This window comes from Coffea eugenioides, unplaced genomic scaffold (assembly GCF_003713205.1).
Source record: "Coffea eugenioides isolate CCC68of unplaced genomic scaffold, Ceug_1.0 ScVebR1_1338;HRSCAF=2171, whole genome shotgun sequence".
NCBI lineage: Eukaryota > Viridiplantae > Streptophyta > Magnoliopsida > Gentianales > Rubiaceae > Coffea > Coffea eugenioides.
The window spans coordinates 31,418-52,519 of NW_020861733.1; the positions used below are offsets into that span (position 1 = coordinate 31,418).

General features: G+C 38.3%; 1 protein-coding gene across 3 annotated transcripts; it reads right to left on the bottom strand.

Moving 5' to 3' along the window:
• Nucleotides 1-1,053: 1,053 nt before the first annotated feature.
• Nucleotides 1,054-4,583, bottom strand: LOC113755243 (UDP-glycosyltransferase 86A1-like). 3 transcript variants are annotated; one of them, XM_027299292.1, is made up of 4 exons: nt 4,404-4,582; nt 3,473-4,258; nt 2,634-3,232; nt 1,054-2,401 (listed from the first exon to the last, which is right to left on the bottom strand). In XM_027299292.1, exons 3-4 carry the CDS (start codon nt 3,157-3,159, stop codon nt 1,461-1,463), a joined length of 1,467 nt encoding a protein of 488 aa, XP_027155093.1. In that variant the 5' UTR covers nt 3,160-3,232; nt 3,473-4,258; nt 4,404-4,582; the 3' UTR covers nt 1,054-1,460. The 3 variants fall into 3 exon arrangements, with proteins under 3 accessions (XP_027155093.1, XP_027155094.1, XP_027155092.1); XM_027299293.1 differs by having other exon boundaries at nt 3,831-4,258; nt 4,404-4,576; XM_027299291.1 differs by having other exon boundaries at nt 2,634-4,258; nt 4,404-4,583.
• Nucleotides 4,584-21,102: the final 16,519 nt, after the last annotated feature.

The following is a 21,102-nucleotide window of genomic DNA, read 5'->3' on the forward strand; positions in this document are numbered from 1 at the left end:
TCGTCCTAGATTGTTCTACCGACCTATCCCGTGGAGTATCCACCTTCATTGGAGTCGTCGTCCTACCGTCTTGAATCAAATCGTGTCGTCCATTTGGTTCTAGATCCCGCAATTCCAAGCGTTGGACAACCTCGCTAGATCCTTGGGCAAACGTGCTACGTGTCTCGAAACGTGTTGATCGAGGAACGTATCAAAAATGAAAGAATTTTATTTTTTTTTAAGTATAGAAGGAGTGAAAATTAAGAAGTGGGAGAGTGGGAAAGGAGACTAAGACCCTGTTTGATAACCCAATTTAGTATTTAAACTTAATAGATTCAGATCTTAATATATTCAAACCGTTTGATAACAAAAAATTGAACATTTGAATTAATTAAATGGCACTGAAGTTTCCAGGCAAAACTTGCTTGCAAAATTAAGTGATAATCTATTCATTTATCACTGAATGTGATATGCTCTCAAATGTATTAGATTTAATACTTAATGATTCAATAATTTAATGGATTTAAACTTCAATTTTACCAAACATACCCTAAATCCTCTTTTAGCCACTAGGCCATGACCCTTTCCAATTTGGCTAATGACAATTCAAATTTATTAATTAAGTAGATTTTATGTCTTTGAGCGATAAGAGGAAGAGCCAAAGAGACAAAGCAGTGAAGAGAGTACACACAAAACGACAAGTTCGTAATTTAATTGCTTCTGTATCTTAGATGTATTTCAAATCTGAGCTATTATCGATGCTGCCAATGGATGTATTAAGCGTGATTAGTAGATTATCCAGATGTTAAACAACCTGGCATGTCCTCTGATCGCGGGCATTATTCAAATACATAACTGTACTGTTTGCTTTTCTTGTTACGTATCCAAAAAACTTTAACTAGGGTCCATGGCGCCTTATGGTAAGTGTTTTTCTTGTCAAGCATCCAAAAAACTTTAATTATTCACCAGTCCATAACAAGAATTTTTCTAATGGTTTGATCATTAGCTTTCTATTAACTTTCTAAAAAATTAACACCTGAGAACCCTCCTAATAACTCCCTGATGAATACCTGCTTGTCAAATTGTTACAGCATTACAATTGCATTGCAGCTGAAATAATACACTTCCAAAGACTAATGAGATCTTCCTTTAAATTAAAAAAAATAATAATACCATGCCATATCGCCATGTTTACTCTAAACCAAACATTAGAAAAAAAACTAATTTCGTCTTTTGTATCGTAGCATATATAGTATATAATCGCTTTATTACCTAGACTTGTGCTATTAAGAATAATCAAACAATAATTCCACATAACCATCGGAGTTGGTTCTGCCAGCTTCAAATTCTAAAATGACAGTTAGAGGAACAAGGACGTGATGAGAGGGGAGAAGATTTTTTTTTTAAAAAAAAATTGCTCCCAACCTTCATTGCTTCCGAAACTCAAGGCAGAACGCAATATACCCTTTGTCAAGCATGTGTCAACGAGAAGAAAGGTGTCCGTTAGCAGCTATCCCAACTTTCTCCCGCATTTGGGTCTTGATTTTCTCCACAAACTGATGGAAGTTGCCCTCCGATGATCCATTTGTGGACAGTGCAAGTTCTAATTTCTTTCTGACTTCCTTGATTGCCGCTCTCAACTCATCCAAAACTTGTCCATTCATTAAAAGACTAATTTTCTCCACGACCTCATCCCTAGTGATCGCCTGCTTGTCACAAAGGTTAATTCCAATTTTCCAATCATTGATCACCAACTTACGATTGGTGAATTGATCAGTAACCAGTGGATAACAAACCAACGGCACGCTACACCATATACTTTCCAATATCGAATTCCATCCGCAATGAGTTAAGAAACCCCCGATCGCAGGATGTGATATCACCGCAATCTGGCAACACCACGGTACAATCAGACCACGATCTTTAATCTGGTCTTCAAATCCAACGGGCAAGAAATCAGTTTCATCGGAGCTGACAATGTCTGGACGAACCACCCAAATAAAACTCACCCCACTTGATGAGAGCCCATGGGCCATTTCCAAAATGTCTTGTTTGCTGGTGTGAGCATAGCTCCCGAATGAGACGTACAAAACTGACCCATCAGGCTTATCGTTAAGCCACTGAGTGCAGTCTGACTCAGACCACAAACTAGTGGCTACATTGCTCTTGGTAAAGCTAGCTGGGAAGACGGGCCCAATGGCATAGGTTGGCTGTTTGCGATTAAGGGCTGAGATTGTTTCCAGCTCCAGCTCTTGGACAGTGTTGCAAATTATGATGTCGGCTCTTTTCACATCGTCAAAAGCCTGGTAAATTACCTGGTGCACCACCGTCCAGATGTCGGTGGCTTGAAGATATGACATCAGGTCTCCGGGCTCGATAGCTTTAACTCCTGGAATGTAATCTATGTTGTCCCTGCGATTCACTAAACCAACCTCCAACCAAAATAAAAAAAAAGCATTTAATTTAAGCAACGAACAATTGTACAAAATCCGTATTAGAAAAAGTTAAAAGCTGACCCATATTTTGTTGCACCAAAGGAAACAAGCAGTACATTCGTAGTTAATCAATTGCATAATGGAAACGACGTCATGGAAAGGAAAGCAGCCGGAGGAGGCGAAACGACGTCATGGAAACGATGTCAGAGGAGAACTCACCAGGAGAGGCGAAATGGCCATTTCGCCTGAGGAGGTCCAAGTGATAATAGAGAGTGAGGACCAAAGCTGGTTCGGTCCAGAAAGAAACGTGGACGAGATTATGTTTCCTGGCAATTACAGATCCCCACACGAAGAACGTATCCGAGATCAAGCATGTAGCTGGAGGTTCTGTTTCCGAATTTACTAAATTTCCCACTAGTTCATCGATGTGGGCAGAGAAAACATGTATTAAGCCTTCCACGAATTGATCCTCGTTCAAGGATCGATCAAAAGAAAGCGGGAACCCATCACTGACGGTGGCGTAACGTATGTCCAGACCAGATTGACGGGCTTTGGCGAAAATGTCATCTCTTCTGCAGCCCGTTTGTGCTTTGGAGATCTGGTGGTGCACTGATTGGGTGTTAACAAAAGTGATTATGAAACCTTTGGAGGCAAGCTTGATCGCTAGGTGTACAAAGGGGTTAATGTGACCTTGATAAGGATATGGGATCATAATTGCATGGGGTTTCCGGTATGTGCCGGCCATTTTCCTCTGGGGGACGAGCGATAGATGGTTGGTGTTGGGTAATGGGTGGGCAGCGGTAGAGGAGCTCGCAAATCTGTGTCCAATAATTGAAGGCAACAGAAAGTCGTTGGTTATTCCTTTATTGGGCTGCACTTGCATTTCTATTTTTATAATGAATGCAACGTTGGGAAATGGGAATTGGAATCTTAGAATAGCATCTCATTGATAGAGAAACAGAAAAAAATGGAATCAGTAAAAGAAAAATTTCTTGTGGACCATGTCCAGTTTGTAAAGCACTAATCTGCAATTAATCTCATGCTAAGATATTAATGACCTTGGACATGTTTAAACAGGACATGTATACTCCAAATCACAAGAAGATAAATATAGCTCCCCAACCTGCGCGACACAAAAAAAGTTTTACAATTGCTAGCTCACACAAAGTAGTTCCTTGGCATCTTTGATAGGAAAATGGAAGTCTTCAGATTCAAAAGATAATCAAGTAAAAGATTTACAGGAACTTATACCCCATATTCACGGGTGCATATTCCAAATATCCACTAGCATATATTCTAAAGCAAGAAGATACCTGGGCTAATTTGCCTTTCAATAGTAGCAAAATTGCAAGTAAACAGAATGGATAAGCACTGACACAGCTAAACACAGTAACTAAGGCTTAAAGTTTTACTTACTACATTATCCCTAGCTAATCTCCACTGTGCATTTCACGAGCAAATGTTTCCAAAAATCCAATCTTTAGCAAAAATATCACCAAAATTTCACAGATCCAGTAAACCGCTCAATCGAGTAGTCTAAAATTACCATTTAATATACCATCCAGACCACTAATGTACACATCCTCACAAACTCTAACCATAATGAAAAATCAAGTCAAAGCCAGCTACGAAAACGATCAAACAATTCTGAAACCCATTCCCAGAAAGAGGGAAAGAACCCTAATCAAGATGGTGTCGCCGCGGAAAAGCTGAAGCTTTTCCATGCTTTCCGGGTGTAGGGCCACGACGGAGTTATCATCATTGATTGCCTCATCGACAACGAGCCGATTGGGCGACTTCTTCCTCTCTACAATCGCCGTACTGAAATCCCCTTCGTTCCTTTCCTGCAAACCACATTCAAGCCACGAGAACAAAGGGAAAAATCATCAAAGAAAATCCCCTAAAGAAAAAATACAGGATTTATTTAACCAAATATAAATGGAGAGATGTGAAAACAACGACATAATGAGAGAGGAAAGGCTTGCTTACGAGTCCGAAGCTTCAGCCTGGTTACTCATGGCTGGGTGTGATGAATTGGATTGGGTTGGATTGACATTAGAGAGAAATGGTAAATTTGGTTTGGTGGAAATTGGTGTGGGGGAGATCTGAGGATTTGTGGGATTATTAAATGCTAAAGCAGGCAAGATAACCAATGTTTTGAAATTCGAACAGTTAATTGAACCGGTAAGATGACGGGATCGAGATTCAATCGATCGGACCGATTCAACCCTGATTCAATGATTTATATATATATATATAAATATATATATGTATTACACACATACATGTGCACAGAATAAGAAATCTCATAGACTAATTCAAGACATCACTTGATAAAAAGTTAAATATTTCAAACCACTTGACTTTTATAGATTAATTTTTTAAAGGGATAATTGCAGAAACCTCCCCTGACTTTTATAGTAATAGCATTGACCTCCCCTATCAATTTTGAAATAGCATTGACCTCCCTTATTAAACGTTGGAGGCAATTTAATAGGCAAAAGTGGGTCAATTTACTAAAGTACCCCTGACATGATTTAATTTTACCAAATGAATGTGATGAGTACTTTCATCAAACTCAACAAAACATTTGTTAATAAAAATTACACTAAATTAACTATTTCTACATAGTTTAACTAATTAACTAAATAACTAAATAACTAATAATCTAATTAATTAATAACTAATTATCTAATTAACTATTAACTAATTAACTAATTATCTAATTGTTAATAGTTATTAACTAATCAAACTATTTCTACATAGTTAAACTAATTAACTATTAACTAATTATCTAATTAATTAATTAACTAAAGTTGTTGTCTGTCCGAAACTAACAAACTATTTGCATGTTAAACTAATTAACTAATTAACTGCTTAACTAATTAACTACCTAATTATCTAATTAATTAATTAACTAATTAACTAATTTTTGTTTATCTAATTAACTAAAGTTGTTGTCTATCCGAAACTAACAAACTATTTGCATGTTAAACTAATTAACTAATTAACTGCTTAACTAATTAACTAATTAACTAATTAACTAAAGCTGTTGTCTATCCGAAACTAACAAACTATTTGCATGTTAAACTAATTAACTAATTAACTGCTTAACTAATTAACTAACTAATTATCTAATTAATTAATTAACTAATTTCTGTTTATTTAATTAACTAATTAACTAAAACTGTTGTCTATCCGAAACTAACAAACTATTTGCATGTTAAACTAATTAACTAATTAACTAATTAACTAACTAACTAATTAACTAACTATTTGCATGTTAAACTATATGCAGTACGCATTATCTATTTAAAGTATCGGCTCTTTATGGGTATTTTACTTTCAATCATTTAATTTATGATAAAAACATCAATGTTTGTAAGTAAAATTCAAAAAGTGTTACAAGTAATATCAATATTCTTATTTTCAAACATTTAATTTATGACTCTATGCCCCCCCTTTTTGTAAGAATATTATTGTAATACTTTTTGAATTTTAGTTACAAACATTGATGTTTTTATCATAAATTAAATGTTTGAAAGTAAAATACTTATAAGGAGCCGATACTTTAAATAGGTAATACGTACTGCATATAGTTTAACATGCAAATAGTTTGTTAATTAGTTAGTTAGTTAATTAGTTAATTAGTTAAGCAGTTAATTAGTTTAATATGCAAATAGTTTGTTAGTTTCGGACAGACAACAACTTTAGTTAATTAGTTAATTAGATAATTAGTTAAACAGTTAATTAGTTAATTAGTTTAACATGCAAATAATTTGTTAGTTTCGGACAGACAACAGCTTTAGTTAATTAGTTAATTAGATAATTAGTTAATTAGTTAATTAGATAATTAGTTAATAGTTAATTAGATAATTAGTTAATAGTTAATTAGTTTAACTATTAACTAATTAGATAATTAGTTAAGCAATTGTCAAGCAAATAATAATTGTCAAGCAAGTAAGGGCAAAATTGGAAGAAAATTCTTATCTCACTTCTACAAAAGCTGTCAAGGAGGTTTCTGCAACCAATTGTTACTGTTTAGGGGAGGTGAATGCAATTTCTAAATCTAGAGGGGAGGTCAGTGCAAATGTCAGAAATCTCAAGGGAGGTTTCTGCAATTATCCCTTTTTTAAATTGTAAAATCAAGCAAATAATTCATCTCAGTTATACCTATCAAAAAAATAATTTTTTTTGAGCAAAATAGAAAGAACTTCATTAATGATTTGCAATGTAGCACATACACGAGGAAATCCTCAAACTACATCAGCAAAATAACACTAAGCATTGCAAACCAACAAAATTGCTTAAAATCTAAGCCCCACTCTACAAGTAGAATCCAATTTTCATAAGTTCTAGGAATTTTTCCCCAACTGAGAACACCGCATTTCCTCAAATCTAGTGTACTAAGTCTTTGTTACATACAAAACACAATATAAAAACATGTCTAGGAATGTGATTTTCATACCATACTAAACTACTCCAATGTACAACGGTACCTCGGGCCGGAATGTTTTCATAGCATCCTTTACGGTAAACATCCTTGAAGAATTTTCAAGCCACGCAATTTAATCATCATGCTTTGGAATAGGCACAAAAATTGCAAGTGTAGCCTGTTGCAATATTTTGGAAAATCCACTAAATAGTGTCCCTAACATCGTTTGTCGCCCTAGTATAAAGATTATGTTATTGAGTATTCCTAATGGATAAGAGCAGCCAAAATAAATTTATATTTTAGTGCAAAGTACTTCAAGAATTTTCCAGTACATAATCAACAAAAGTGAAGTACATATACAATACCAAAAATAGGAATTGAATCCTGAGTTTTGTGACATAATAGTTGATCAAGTAAATTAGCTTTCCGCACTGGTTTTCTCTCATGGCATTCAAATTCTTACCCACAAAAGAAAAAGAAAAAAAACTGAAATAGACAAATTGCTCTTCAAAGAAAAATCGAACAACAAAAATAAAACTACCAAAAATTGCGGACCTTGAGAATCATACAATCTGTCAAACGCCAAGTAATAAACAAATAAGTGAAAAAAAAATGAAACTAACCTGGACGATGTCTTGAGAGTTAAGATTTGTGAGATTAATCCAATCTTTTGCAAGAAAAAATAGAGAATTGAAGTTGAGAAACCCCATATTTAAGAAGCCCGATGCCATTGAGAATTTGGATTCTTAATTTGAAAAAAGAAGAAAGAGAACTGGAGAAGAGATTAAGAATGAGAAAGTGTGTGCAGCAGCCGTCATTAGAAATTAGGGTTAGAAAGAAAAGTTGGGAAGATACGTTGTCACCTTTCAAGACTTTTAAATTCGGTTTAAAAAATTAGGAAAAAATAAAAAATCATGGTTCAATGGGTCAATCCTGGTTGAATGGTTCTAACGGTTTTTACGGTTTTGACCGGTTCTTATAACAAGTCAACTTTAGTAGTGAGCCGGACTGGAGACATGGCCGGTTCGCGGTCCGACCGGCCGGTCCGGTCCGGTTTTCAAAACATTGAAGATAACATGTTTTCTCAACATCTTAATCATAATCTTAAGGGAATAAAAGAGAATAAAAGTGCGAATGGGTTATGCTGTAATTTCATCTTCCTCTCCTCCGGTTCAATATTTCAAATGCGCTCAATTTTTCTCTCTTCCACTGCAAAACACCGAACTCTTCCAGCCTAGCTATTAATTTCATCCGCTCCTTTCTTCATCCCAAAAGTCTTACCGACATTGAAATCTATTGATAGATATTGAAATCCATTGATATCCAACACCAGAGTCAAATCTGCTCTCCTCTTTTTCTTAATCTCTCCATCAAATATGCTCTGTTGTTCTTCTCTCACGAACTCTCTCCCACGAAAGATGCACTTATTCAATAGCCCTCCACTCAAGTTCTATCCTTATCCCGTTTCACTCTCCACAAGACTGTGAGGACCCGACTTATTTTAATCTTATTTTAATGGATTAATTAATTATTTATTCACCCGTTTTCTCCGAATAATTTATTTCAACCATTTTAAATCCATTTACACGAAACAATGTCTCACTTACGTTTTTAAAACATTTTGTTAGAAAATTTTATTTTTTGGAGGCTCGTTCAGTAAGGAATAACGAGTACACATTTTTTGAGATAAATTCGATTCGAGAGTGCATTAGTCTTGGAGAATTAAGAATGAATAATAATAGACTAAGAAAAGTTAATTGAGGCATTAGTGGTGAATGAGTTCAAAACATTTCGCTTTATACGCGCGAATCAAAAATTCAAGTATATCGAGCCGGAATGGCTAAGTGGAGATTAAGAAACTTATTCTAAACTACTAAGAGTGAATAATTATAATGTTAAAGGAAGTACATTAAAGGTATAGTGCACAAATGAAACAACTTCGAGAGAAAACGGACACGAAATGCACGCGCAAAACTTTTGGTAGTTGACTTTTGAGACAAACTTTGGCCCCAAGTATCCAAGCTTCCAAGAGAAGCTTTAGTTATCAGCTGCACACTCTCTCTCCTCTCATCTTGCTGGCCGAAATTCTCCAAGGAAGAAGAAGGAGAGCTCCACTTCATTTCACGTCACTTTGTGCTACCATTTCTCACTCAAATTCACCACACAACTTCCACTTCACTTGGAGATTCACTTGGACTAGGAAGGAAGCATCATCTCACGGTTTTTCTTGAGGTCTTAGAGGTGCAAAATTTCTGATTTCACTCAATGGAAGAGGAGGTAATCATCCAACCATCTAATCTTGGATTTAGTGGGTTGATCTTTGCTAGGAAGTTTGTAGCTTCATTGTTATTGTTGTTGTTGGGTTTAAATGGTTGGAGTGGGTTCTATGAAATCCCACCTTGATGATATAGGACTGATATGATGATGATAAGTGTTGTTTGTGTTAATTATGTGATAAACAAGATGAGATTTGTTGGAAAAGTGAAAGGAAAACCAAAGGAATTGCATAGGAAGCTTAGCCAAAAATTTGCCTTGTTTTTCTTGAAGCTTTGGTTCAAATTTTTGATACTCAAATGACCTTGAATCTGATGTAGATATGTTGTATAGGATGTGTAGAAAGTTTTTACCAAAAATCAATTGATTTGGTTGAGTAAAAATTGAAATTTCGAAATGAAAGACAAACTAGAAAATGTGTTCTGGGCTGATGAACAGTGTCTCTTTAATTGAACATATCTCTCTGTACAGACGTCAAAATCAAGTGGCTTTTATGGCATTTGAAACTAGACATTTGTAGCTTTCCAACAGTATAAAATTCACCATCTAGTTCGAACTGAGTGAACCGCAGTAGTTCACCAATGTTTCATGTTCTGTTATGCTATTCTGTTCGAATGACAGTGGTAAGCTGTGTCTTGTCACTTAAATTCGAACTACCTATGAACTGATTTTCAAAACGACTTCTTCTAATGAAATGTATCCTTTTGAATCTAGTTTTCAACGCCATTGACCATTCTCAATTTTAAGTTGTATTGAGTGAGATATGGCTTAATTTTCAAACTGCGGTAAAGCTGGAAATCTGGAAAATCCTTCCTGCTTGCTAGCTGACTGGTCTAATTTGATTTGAGACATGTTGTTTAAAAATTCTGGTGTCAATCACCTACCAAATATATAATAGATGTTTCCAGGACCTTGGTTTCAAAAATGGATTGAATTGGGACTGATTTCGTTGTGCAAAATGTTTTGAAAAGAAAGGAAAGCAAGAAGACAGATTTGCTTTGGAACATTTTACGAACTTCAGTCGTTTTGTTAACTACCTTCCTACGTAAGTTTTTGCATGAAATTTGATACAGGGGTAGTCCACATATAGAGGTTTAAGTGTACAAAATTTGGTGTTATTTCAACAACCTTTCGATATCCAAATGATGATACAAAGTTTGCTTTTCAAATCTGGAAAATTTCTGATTTGTGCCCAAATTCCAGCCGACTTCAGACTATTATATATCAATACTTAAAACTCCGAATTTAGTTCCATTTATCCTGTTTGAAACCTTGTTTAGACTTCTTATTGTGTTACAAATTTCGGAGGCTAGTTCACTTTTTGTGAATTTTGCCGAATTTCCAAATTTTGCCGAAAACTAAGACTGAAACTGTCTTATAGGTTCGAGTCAGCCAACTTTGGGCTGAAATTTGAATATCTTTCGTTTATAATCTTGGAAAAATGTCTTCTAGGAACTTTTAGTACTTCGAACCAAGATTCCAATGGTGTAACTTTTCCATTTTTTGACATGTCAAACTCCAGATTTGATTTTCCAAAGATTGTTGTGCAAAGCTGAAATTTGCCGATTACTTAGAAAATGTAATTTCGGGAACTTGACTTCTTTTCTTAATATCGATTGAACGTTTTGAACTCGATTTCATGGAAGATGCTAGTCTCTCTTCGGACTTTAAAACTTCACTCTTGAACCTCGAGTTGAGAGAATTGAATCTCTCTTTTAAGACTTTGATTTAGTCTAAATGAGTGTGCATCCTTTCTTGGTAAATGCATGATTGTGAGTGAAGTTAATTATTATTTGCTCAGGCGCTCAAGGGGACCTTCAAGAGGAACTCGAAGCGGATGCCTAAACACTTGTTTGAGTACTTACTCATTTATTTTGAATTGGTGAGTGTTCCATATAGGAGTACGTGACTTGAATAGTTTTACGACATGTTTATTCCATGGTCATTATGTGTTTAACTGTTAAGTGCTACCGATAATTGCTCCTATGAACTTTTCCACCGTTTTAAGGCGAGTGTGTACTTTATCTCACTCGACCTACTAAAATGACAAATTTCTATCTTTAACCGTGAACTACTTACCGTTTACCGATTTATTTGAACTACTTACCATTTATCGATTTATTTGATTACTTACTGTTTATCGATCTATTTGATTACTTACCGTTTACCGATTTACTTGATTACTTGCGCATGTTGTAAGATCTAAGTTGAACTAGATCCTGTCCTTGGTTACTAATCTGCTCGAGCCAGGACTGGACTCGATCGAGTAGGTTGGAACCCTGGGATACCGTTTCGGTATACTCGAGTATTACCACTGGAGGGATAAGGTGATGGCCAGACAAACCGAGGGGATCTGAAGTTATAAGGTGAAGTTGACCGAAATGGTTCTACTGGAACACCGTATCCTTCAATATGTGTTTATTTCTGTATAATGATAATTGTTTCATGTTAATGTGCCAATGTGCAACCTTGAATTATACATGTATTATGCTCAAATTACTTGATTTAGTAGAACTGCTAGAGTGTCTTGGAATCTCACTGGGCTGTTTAGCTCATTCCACGTTTTTGTTTTCCTTAACAGGGTTCAAGACTGAGAGTGCTCGTGAATAGTACTAAGTTGTTTCCTTTTGGAGACTCTAAGTTGTATTATAGTAGATGACTATGGTACATTTTCCGTTGGGTTGTATTTAAGCTTGAAGGTTAACTAATTGTAAGTATGAAATGTTTTGGAGTACTTTAAATATATATATATATATTGAAATTATTTGAAGTATTCCTAATTTTGAACCATGAATTGTAGTGAGTCCCGGCGAGAGTTGGGCAGGCATTTCGCGGATACCCTTGGGAGAAGTGGGGGTGTCATAACGACTGATTCAATCCCCATTATCTTCGCCTCTGCTTTATCTCATGCATCAATCTCTCTGCCTTTCCTTGCCCAATTAGTTGCTCTGTAGGGTGAAGACAAGTCACTTGAGGGAAAAATCAGGCAAAAATTTGTGATGGAGTGGAGGGACTCATACTCAATTTTAGTTTACAAGAGCATCAAGAAATAGGAAGGCGTGCAATAGAAACAAAGGCGTGGAGAGAGAGACAGTGAGAAGCTGAAAGAAGGCGTGATTTCAAAAGCACGCATTTACTGGAAATCTGCAAATCCTGCAAGAATTGAGGACCACTGCAATTGAAGATTCTGGGAGGGACACATGTCTTACGCTCGTTGGTCAAGTTGGAAGTTAGTTAGCTTAGGAAATGATATAAGCGTGGGGAACTTTTTTAATGAATCATCTTTTGTCATTTTTCCATATTTGGTTGTAAGAAGATTTAGCAATTGCCAATCTCATTTCCCTTTCCCACGTTTTTCTTCATCTCTTTCCCCTTCTTCTCTGAATCCATAATTTCCATTCTTGTAAGTTGTTATTGAAGTTCATTAATGAAAGGCTGAATTCATCTTTTGAATTCTCAAATTCTTTGCTCCATTAATTTCCGTTGTAGTTAAGTTCATATTGGTTGCTTTGTTATTTCTACTATTGCTGCAATCTGGTTCTTTACTATCACAATGGCATCAGAGCTCAGTTACGAGCCATTGGGATGACAAAATCACAGGATGAGATGTTAAGGAAGGATTTAACTAAACTAGGAAGTGCAGTCAGGATATTTGCTAACAGGAATGATGGTTTGGAACAAGCATTGAGAACACTTGAGCATAGATAGGAGAGCACTGAGAAGACTCTTAAAAATCTGGATAAAAAATATGAAAGTATGATGTCCATGATGGCCCAGATGATGGCAAAACTTGACAAAAAAGGCAAGAAGGTGGAGGGTAGTAGTTCAGGAGTAGGAACTAAGGAAGGGGACGAGAAATAGGAAATGCAGTGTTGATGGCAAACCAAAAGGCCAGGGAAGATCAAACTTAAGGGAGGATAAAGCCCTTACTAGGTTGGCGAAGATGGAACTACCGAATTTCAATGGGGAGAATCCAAGGGAGTGGATCAGGAAGGCTAACAAATTCTTCAAAATCAATGGTGTGGAAGAGAGCATGAAGTCTGAAATTACAGAATTATACTTCAAGGATAGAGCTGATACTTGGTTCCATGGAGTGTTTAGTGGTAGAGAAACAATCCCATGGAATGAGCTCTCTACTTCCTTATATGAGAGATTTGGTGATGGGACCCCAGAGGAGGCCATTAAGGAGTTCAACGGGCTGATGCAGACTGGCTCTATAGCTGATTACTTGGAGAAATTTGAAATGCTCAAAACATTGGTAATGCCTTCTCTCCCTCATCTAATTGATTCCTATTACAAAGCATGTTTTCTGAGTGATTTAAAGGAAGAAATAGTAAACATGGTCAAGATGGCTAAGCCCTCAACTCTAGCAGATGCAATAGAAGTAGTTAAAACTGCAAGAGAGAAACCTGAAAGCCCTACAGAAAATTCATAAATCTCCACCTACTACTCACCAATTCTAAAAAACCTCATTCAAACCTCAGATCAACCCCAAATGGAGCCCCTCCAATCCCAGAACCTTTGATAAACTACCCATCAAAGACTATAAGAATACAACCAGCAACCAGAACCAGTTCAAAAGGATCACTCCTAGTGAATTTAACCTAAGAAAAGAAAAGGGACTGTGCTATAAATGTGTTGAACCATACACACTTGGCCATGTATGTAAGCAATCACACATGCATTTCATACTAATGGATGAAGAGAAAAGAGAAACTATAACTGGGGAGGAAAGGAATGAGCTTGAAGTTTTCTGTGATTGTATTGAAGAGAGACTAGAAGATGAACATGTGGAAATTTCAATTCATGCTCTGGTAGGAGGGAATGAGCACAAAACTATTAGATTAAAAGGAGTAATAAAGGAAAGGTGTGTCACTACACTGATTGACAATGGCAGTACACACTGATTCTTAGATGAACAAGTAGCCTAAAGCTTGGGATTAGGGAGTAGAGAACATTTACTGGCAGTTAAGGTAGCTAATGAGGAAAGGATGCAATCCAAGAGCCTGGTTATACCTGTAACCTAGAAAATGTAGGGGTATGAGTTTCAGCATCGGTTTAATACACTAAAATTAGGGGTTTGTGATATGGTGTTACGGGTGGATTGGCTTGCTAGATATAGCCCCATGGAGTTTGACTTTAAAGGGTTAAGTATGAAGTTTAGGAAGGGTAAACAATAGGTGGAATTGAAAGGGGAAAATAGTCAAGTACAGTTGAAGCCGATCAAGGGTAGCAGGTTGCATAATTGGGCTAGGAAACAAGCCTACAGGGTTATAGCACAAGTGAGTGTAGTAGATGATAAAGTACAGGAACAGGAGGCAATACCTCCAGAAGTTGAGGTGGTATTGGAAAAGTTTGAGAGTGTATTTAAGGAACCTCAAGGGCTGCCTCCTGAGAGGAGCTAGGATCATGCCATCTCACTTAAAGAGGGGGCCAAACCTTTCTAGATTAGGCCTTACAGGTGCCCCTATTTACAAAAGATTGAAATAGAGAAGCTGGTATAAGAGATGCTTGAAAATGGGATCATTTAGCTTAGCAATAGCCCTTTTACATCTCCTGTGCAGCTTGTAAAGAAAAAAGATAGGACATGGAGGTTCTGTGTAGACTACAGACAATTGAATGAGCTAACAGTTAAGAGTAAATACCCCATACCTCTTATTGATGAGTTCCTAGATGAGTTGCATGGTTCTAAATACTTCACCAAAATAGATTTAAGGGCTGGATATTTTCAGATCAGGGTCAAGGTTGAGGATATACCCAAAACTGCATTCAGGACTCACCAGGAGCTTTATGAATTCAAGGTCATGCCATTTGGCTTGACCAATGCCCCTGCTACATTTCAGAGTTTAATGAATCAGGTGTTTAAGGATCAACTGAGGAGGTTTGTATTGGTGTTTTTTGATGATATACTAGTATACAGTCCAACTTTGCAAGATCATGTGAAGCATGTCACTGAGGTGTTGAGCATTTTGAGCCAACACCAGTTGTATAGAAAACCATTGGCCTTCATCAGTCAAGGACTGGAACCTAAGAACCTTGTACTATCCATCTATGAGAAGGAGTTACTAGCCTTAGTTACTACAATGATACGAACAACACCAATCTTGCGATGCAACCCGTACAGAAAGGCTTGGATCTAGAAGGTAGAGGCTCACGTTGAAGATGATGAACGCAGCGGATGACCTAAACCCGTTGATCACGTGGTCAACGAACCTCGGTATTTGTAGAAGACGCCACAATTTAGCGCGGTCCTAGATTGATAAGTCAATTGAATACCTAAGATATAAATCTAAGATATTCAAGGTGCTTCAATGAAGCTTTGAGAGAACTCTCAATGTAATTTTATTAATCCTCCAAAAACTGAATGTAAACAATGACTTAAGGATATTTGTAGCCGTGACTAAGACCTAACTCGTAGGGACTAACTCGTTAACTAACTAAAAGAGCTATTGGACCTACGGCCCACATGGTCTAGACCTCTTTATTACACCCTACTAAACTAATAATGGGCCATGGACCCCCTTAGCCGAATCATGGACTTCTAATCTTCAGTGATGGCCGAGACTAGGACAACGAGCCTAGCTTCGTTGAGGCCCTCGATGGCCTTTGGCTCTCCACTTGACTCTCGGGCCGCACGAACCAATGTTTGTAGTGTCTCATTCAATCTCTTCGCGCGAGCTCGTGTCATAGGCCCCAATGGTACCTTCACTTGCTCCACTTGGATAGCTCTCTCGACCTCCTCATCATTCCCCCCCTCTTGCGAAAGATTTGTCCTCAAATCGACCTTATCATCTGCAAGATAGGGGCTCAAATCAGCAACATTAAAAGTAGCCGAGACATTATGCTCACCAGGAAGATCGAGCTTGTAGGGGTTTTCATTGATACGCGCCACAACTTGGAATGGTCCATCTCTCCGGGTAGCAACTTGTTGCGCCGCTGGACAGGGAAACGCTCCTTGCACAAGTGTAACCAGACCCAATCACTTGGTTCAAACACCATGCGACGCCGACCCTTGTTAGCATGTTTGAGGTACTGCTGGGTACGAGCTTCAATGTTTGCCTTACCTGCTGGTGCAAAGCCTGGACAAACTCTGCCTTCTTCTTGCCATCAAGGTTAGTACGCTCAGACAAAGGCAAAGGCATCAAATCCAAGGGAGTCAAAGGATTAAAACTGTAAATAATTTCAAAAGGAGAAAACTGTGTAGCACTATGAACTGTACGGTTATAAGCAAACTCGACATATGGTAAACACTTCTCCCAAGTTTTGAGATTTTTTTTAATGATGGCCCTAAGTAAGGTGGATAATGTACGATTAACGACTTCAGTTTGGCCATCGGTCTGAGGGTGATTGGCTGTAGAAAATAGCAACTTAATGCCCAACTTCCCCCACAAAGTTTCCAGAAGTAAGAGAGAAACTTGACATCTCTATCAGACACAATAGTCCTAGGCACACCATGCAAACAGACAACTTCCTTAAAGAAGAGATCAGCTATATGAGTAGCATCATCCGTCTTATGACATGGAATGAAATGAGCCATTTTAGAAAATCTATCAACAATGACAAAAATGCTATCATGACCCCTTTTACTCCTAGGCAGACCAAGCACAAAATCCATTGAAATGTCAACCCAAGGTTCCGAAGAAATAGGTAGAGATGTATACAAACCAAAGGGTTGGAGCTTAGACTTGGCACAGTGACAGGTAATGCAGTGTGACACTACTCACTCCACGTCCCGCCTCGTGTGTGGCCAATAGAAATGCTCCTGCAAAGCACTCAGAGTTTTGGTGACACCAAAGTGTCCCATCAAACCACCTCCGTGAGCTTTTCGGGTTAGTAACTCCCGAATAGAGCATGACGGAATGCACAATTTGTCATTGCAATATAGAAATCCATCATGTATGAAGAACTTACCCTGACCCGACTTAGCACAAGATTTGTAGATATCAGAGAAATCCAAGTCGATATCATAGAGTTCTTTGATAAGATCAAATCCAAGGAGTTTACCATCAAGTAAGGCAATCAGGGCATACCTCCTGGATAGTGCATCGGCAACGACATTGGTCTTGCCATCTTTGTACTTGATCACATAGGGATATGACTCCACAAAGTTGACCCACCGCACATGTCTCTTACTCAACTTGTGTTGAGACTTGAGATGCTTTAACGCCTCGTGGTCAGTGTGGATGATGAATTCCTTAGGCCGCAGGTAATGTTGCCATGTCTCCAGTGCACAAATCAAAGCATAGAGCTCCTTATCGTAGATGGAGTAGTTCAAGGCAGTACCATTCAACTTCTTGCTAAAGTATATGATCGACCTTCCCTCTTGGATCAACACGGCTCCAATTCCTACACCAGAAGCATCACACTCAATCTCAAAAGTTTTATCAAAGCTAGGTAAGGACAATAAGGGTGCGTGTGTGAGCTTGTGTTTAAGGAGTTGGAACGCCTTCTCCTGAGTTTCCCCTCACTCGAACTTCATATCCTTCTTGATAATGGCGGTCAGAGGGGTAGCAATAGTACTGAAATCCCTCACGAACTGGCGATAGAAACTTGCAAGGCCATGGAAACTCTGGACTTCACTCATGGTCTTGGGCACGGGCCACACATTGATGGCCTGGATTTTGCTCTCGTCCACTTTAATGCCCTGTGCACTAACCTTATAACCAAGGAAAACAAGCTTATTAGTGCAGAAAGTACATTTGCCAAGGTTAGCGAATAACCTCTCCCTGCGCAAAATATCAAGGACAGCTCGTACATGTGCTACATGTTCCTCAGGACTCTTGCTGTATATCAGAATGTCGTCAAAATAAACAACAACAAATTTATCTTAGAACGGGCGAAGCACATGATTCATAAGGCGCATAAATGTACTAGGAGCGTTAGTCAAACCAAAAGCCATAACTAACCACTCATACAAACCATACTTAGTCTTGAAGGCTGTCTTCCACTCGTCACATTGCTTCATTCGAATTTGATGGTAGCCACTCTTAAGATCTATCTTGGTGAATATGACTGCACCATACAATTCGTCAAGCATATCATCTAAACGAGGTATTGGGTGACGATACTTAACGGTGATGGCGTTGACAGCATGGCAGTCTACACACATCCTCCGAGTGCCTTCCTTCTTGGGGACGAGAATGACTGGAACTGCACATGGGCTCATACTCTCTCGAGCCCAACCTCTCTCTAATAGCTCATCTACTTGCCATTGGATCTCCTTAGTCTCCTCAGGGCTCATCTTGTAGGCCGGTCTGTTAGGCAAGGATGCTCCAGGAATGAAGTCAATCTGGTGCTTGATCCCTCTAAGTGGTGGTAGACCATGGGGATCTCATCTGGAAAAACGTCCTCAAATTCCTGTAATAAAGAGGAGATTTCAGGAGGTAAGTCATGGAGTGCTTCATGAGAAAGTAAAATTACCTCTTTGCAAAATAAAATATAGACAACTTGCTTAGACAAAAGTAACCTGCGAACTTCCCTGTTCTTGGCAAGCAAGTTGGGCCGTTTCTCTATTCGACCAGATGATCTAGGGGTAGATGTCCTCTCGACTGGTGCCTTAATGATTGCTTTAGAATCGGTTGATTTCTTGGCCACCTCTCATTCATGCTCTTGTTGCAATCGCAGTTGATCTTCATGCACCTGCTGAGGGGTGAGAGGAACAAGTATCATCTTCTTGTTGTGGTGTAAGAAGGAGTACTTGTTGGTAAAGCCATCATGAGTAGTCTTCTTGTCATATTGCCATGGCCGTCCCAACAAAATGTGAGAAGCTTGCATGGGAATGACGTCGCAAAGGACCTCGTCCTCATACTTCCCAATTCGGAAAGGCATCACTACTTGCTTGGTGACTTTGATATCCCCACTCTCATTGAGCCATTGCAAGCGGTATGGGTTAGAATGCCTCAACGTGGGCAAAGAAAGATGATCTACCATGAGAGTACTTGCCACGTTGGTACAACTACCCGCGTCGATGATGAGGCTACATACTCTTCCCTTGACGTGACACCGTGTGTAGAAGATGTTGTCACGTTGGGCCTCATCCACTCTCTTGACCTGGGTCGCAAGAGCTCGACAGGCTACTGGAGCAACACCCACTTGCTCAGTAGTGGCCTCAATCTCCACCTTGGAATCTTCATCTTCATCAATCAATGGAGGCATCTCGGCGAACTCATCCTCATTGTCAGATACGATATCTCCTCTCGGTAGGACAATCATGGTACGCCTATTGGGACACTAAGAAGTAATGTGTCCAAATCCTTGGCATTTGAAGCACTTGTCACGGCTTCATGGCTTGGAGGAGTTGAATGGAGGCTGTTCCCTGTGACAGCCCCACTTTCCCCTAAGGCGAACCAAAGAGGTTAGCGGACTGCCTGCCCAGCTCTCGCCAGGACTAACGGTGCAGTATAGAGCGATCTTTCACGTTCCGGAACTTATAACGCGCGCAAAGAAGGCAAAAGGGCAAAAGAACCCAAAATAAAAGAAAATGAAACCCGGAGTCGGCCATGAATAGTAACCGACTCGTCCGAACCCAACCAAACATCGAATTACATAAACCACATAACATTTAGCCTTTACAAACCAAAATGACATTTAAAAGTGATACAAAAGTCACTACATATATGGTTTGCCAAAACAAAAGTGAAAACGGCCCTAATGATACATTTAGGGTCCCATTTTATATACAATACAAAAGAGTCATTCATCTAGTTCATTTGGCAACCATTTATCAAAATTCATTCCAAAAGAGTCATATCCCTGTAAGGAAAACAAAAGGAACGGGGTGAGCTAAAGCTCAGTGAGCAACTATCACAATAGCAATTAAGATCACATAAGCAAAACCATTCAATTCAAGTATGCAATTTCGAAGTAAAGTAAATCAGTGAAAGGATACGGTCGGCTCTCAAGAGCCCATTTCCACGCTTATGTCTTGATCCAACCTCATTGACTCTCCGTCAATATTGAAGAGTGACCAACCGTAGACTCCTCTTCTCTCCCATTCCTTCCACCAAACATCCCCCTACCGGGCCCGCACTCCAAACACTTGCACTGTGGTATTACTGGAGTATACCGGAATCAAGAGTCTCTCATACTACAAGATTCCTTATAACTTTACCCAAGGCTCATTAATTGTCACGACCAAACCCTTGTCGGCTCGATTCAATCAACTACCAATGGGGTTGAGCTCAATGATAACATTTGTAGTCGTTGGATACTTGTCCAATCGATATCAAGTCATGTATTTCATTTCATATATCAGTTCATATAACTTTCCAATAACTTTCCAATAACTTTTCAATAACTTTTCAATAACATGTGAAACAATAAGTGAGAGTGATAAAGTACACTCTCACATCAATCCATTAACATACAACATCTCAAGTTCAAATATCAAAGCCATATAATAGCACACAAGTGAGTAGTACACTCACCAATCAATTAAGTGCTATTTCATGCACTTCCGTCAGGAGAATGTCGTGAGCTATCGTCACGCCCTAGAACATGTAAACAAATACCATAAGACTCGATAACGAGTCATAAAGTCAAACCAATTATCGCCCAAAAGGGTTTCATGCATGGAAATTCAAGGGTTAAATACTTAACCTTTACTCAAGTCGAGAATATAGTTTTCTAAATCTCGAGTAAAAATTCGGGCAGCATGCCCTTTGTGTTTACCAAATTTTCCAGCCATAAGGCTTCATTATTTTTTCTTCAATCACAACCCAACAACACACATATAAGCATTTCATGTCAAGAGCCGTTCCATAGCTCACAATATCATAAAACAAGAAACCATACCGAGCCATAAACAACACCAATTCACAACCCCAATAGGGTTTTATAAACATATACAAGCATGAAAGCAAACCAGAAATTAAGAAAGGCTTTAATGTTGGCCTTGATAAGAAAATCGGTTTTGACGTCATAATGCGGTAATGGCACAACTCTCACTACAATTATCGGTTAGGGGTGTAAGACCCACCG

Bases quoted from the DNA above. Each gene is read 5' to 3' on its own strand.
- LOC113755243 (XM_027299291.1), bottom strand. From the start codon at position 3,297: ATGCAAGTGCAGCCCAATAAAGGAATAACCAACGACTTTCTGTTGCCT. The intron at 2,402-2,633 runs GTGAGTTCTCCT...AGGTTGGTTTAG, and splicing joins TGGCCATTTCGCCTCTCCTG to TGAATCGCAGGGACAACATA.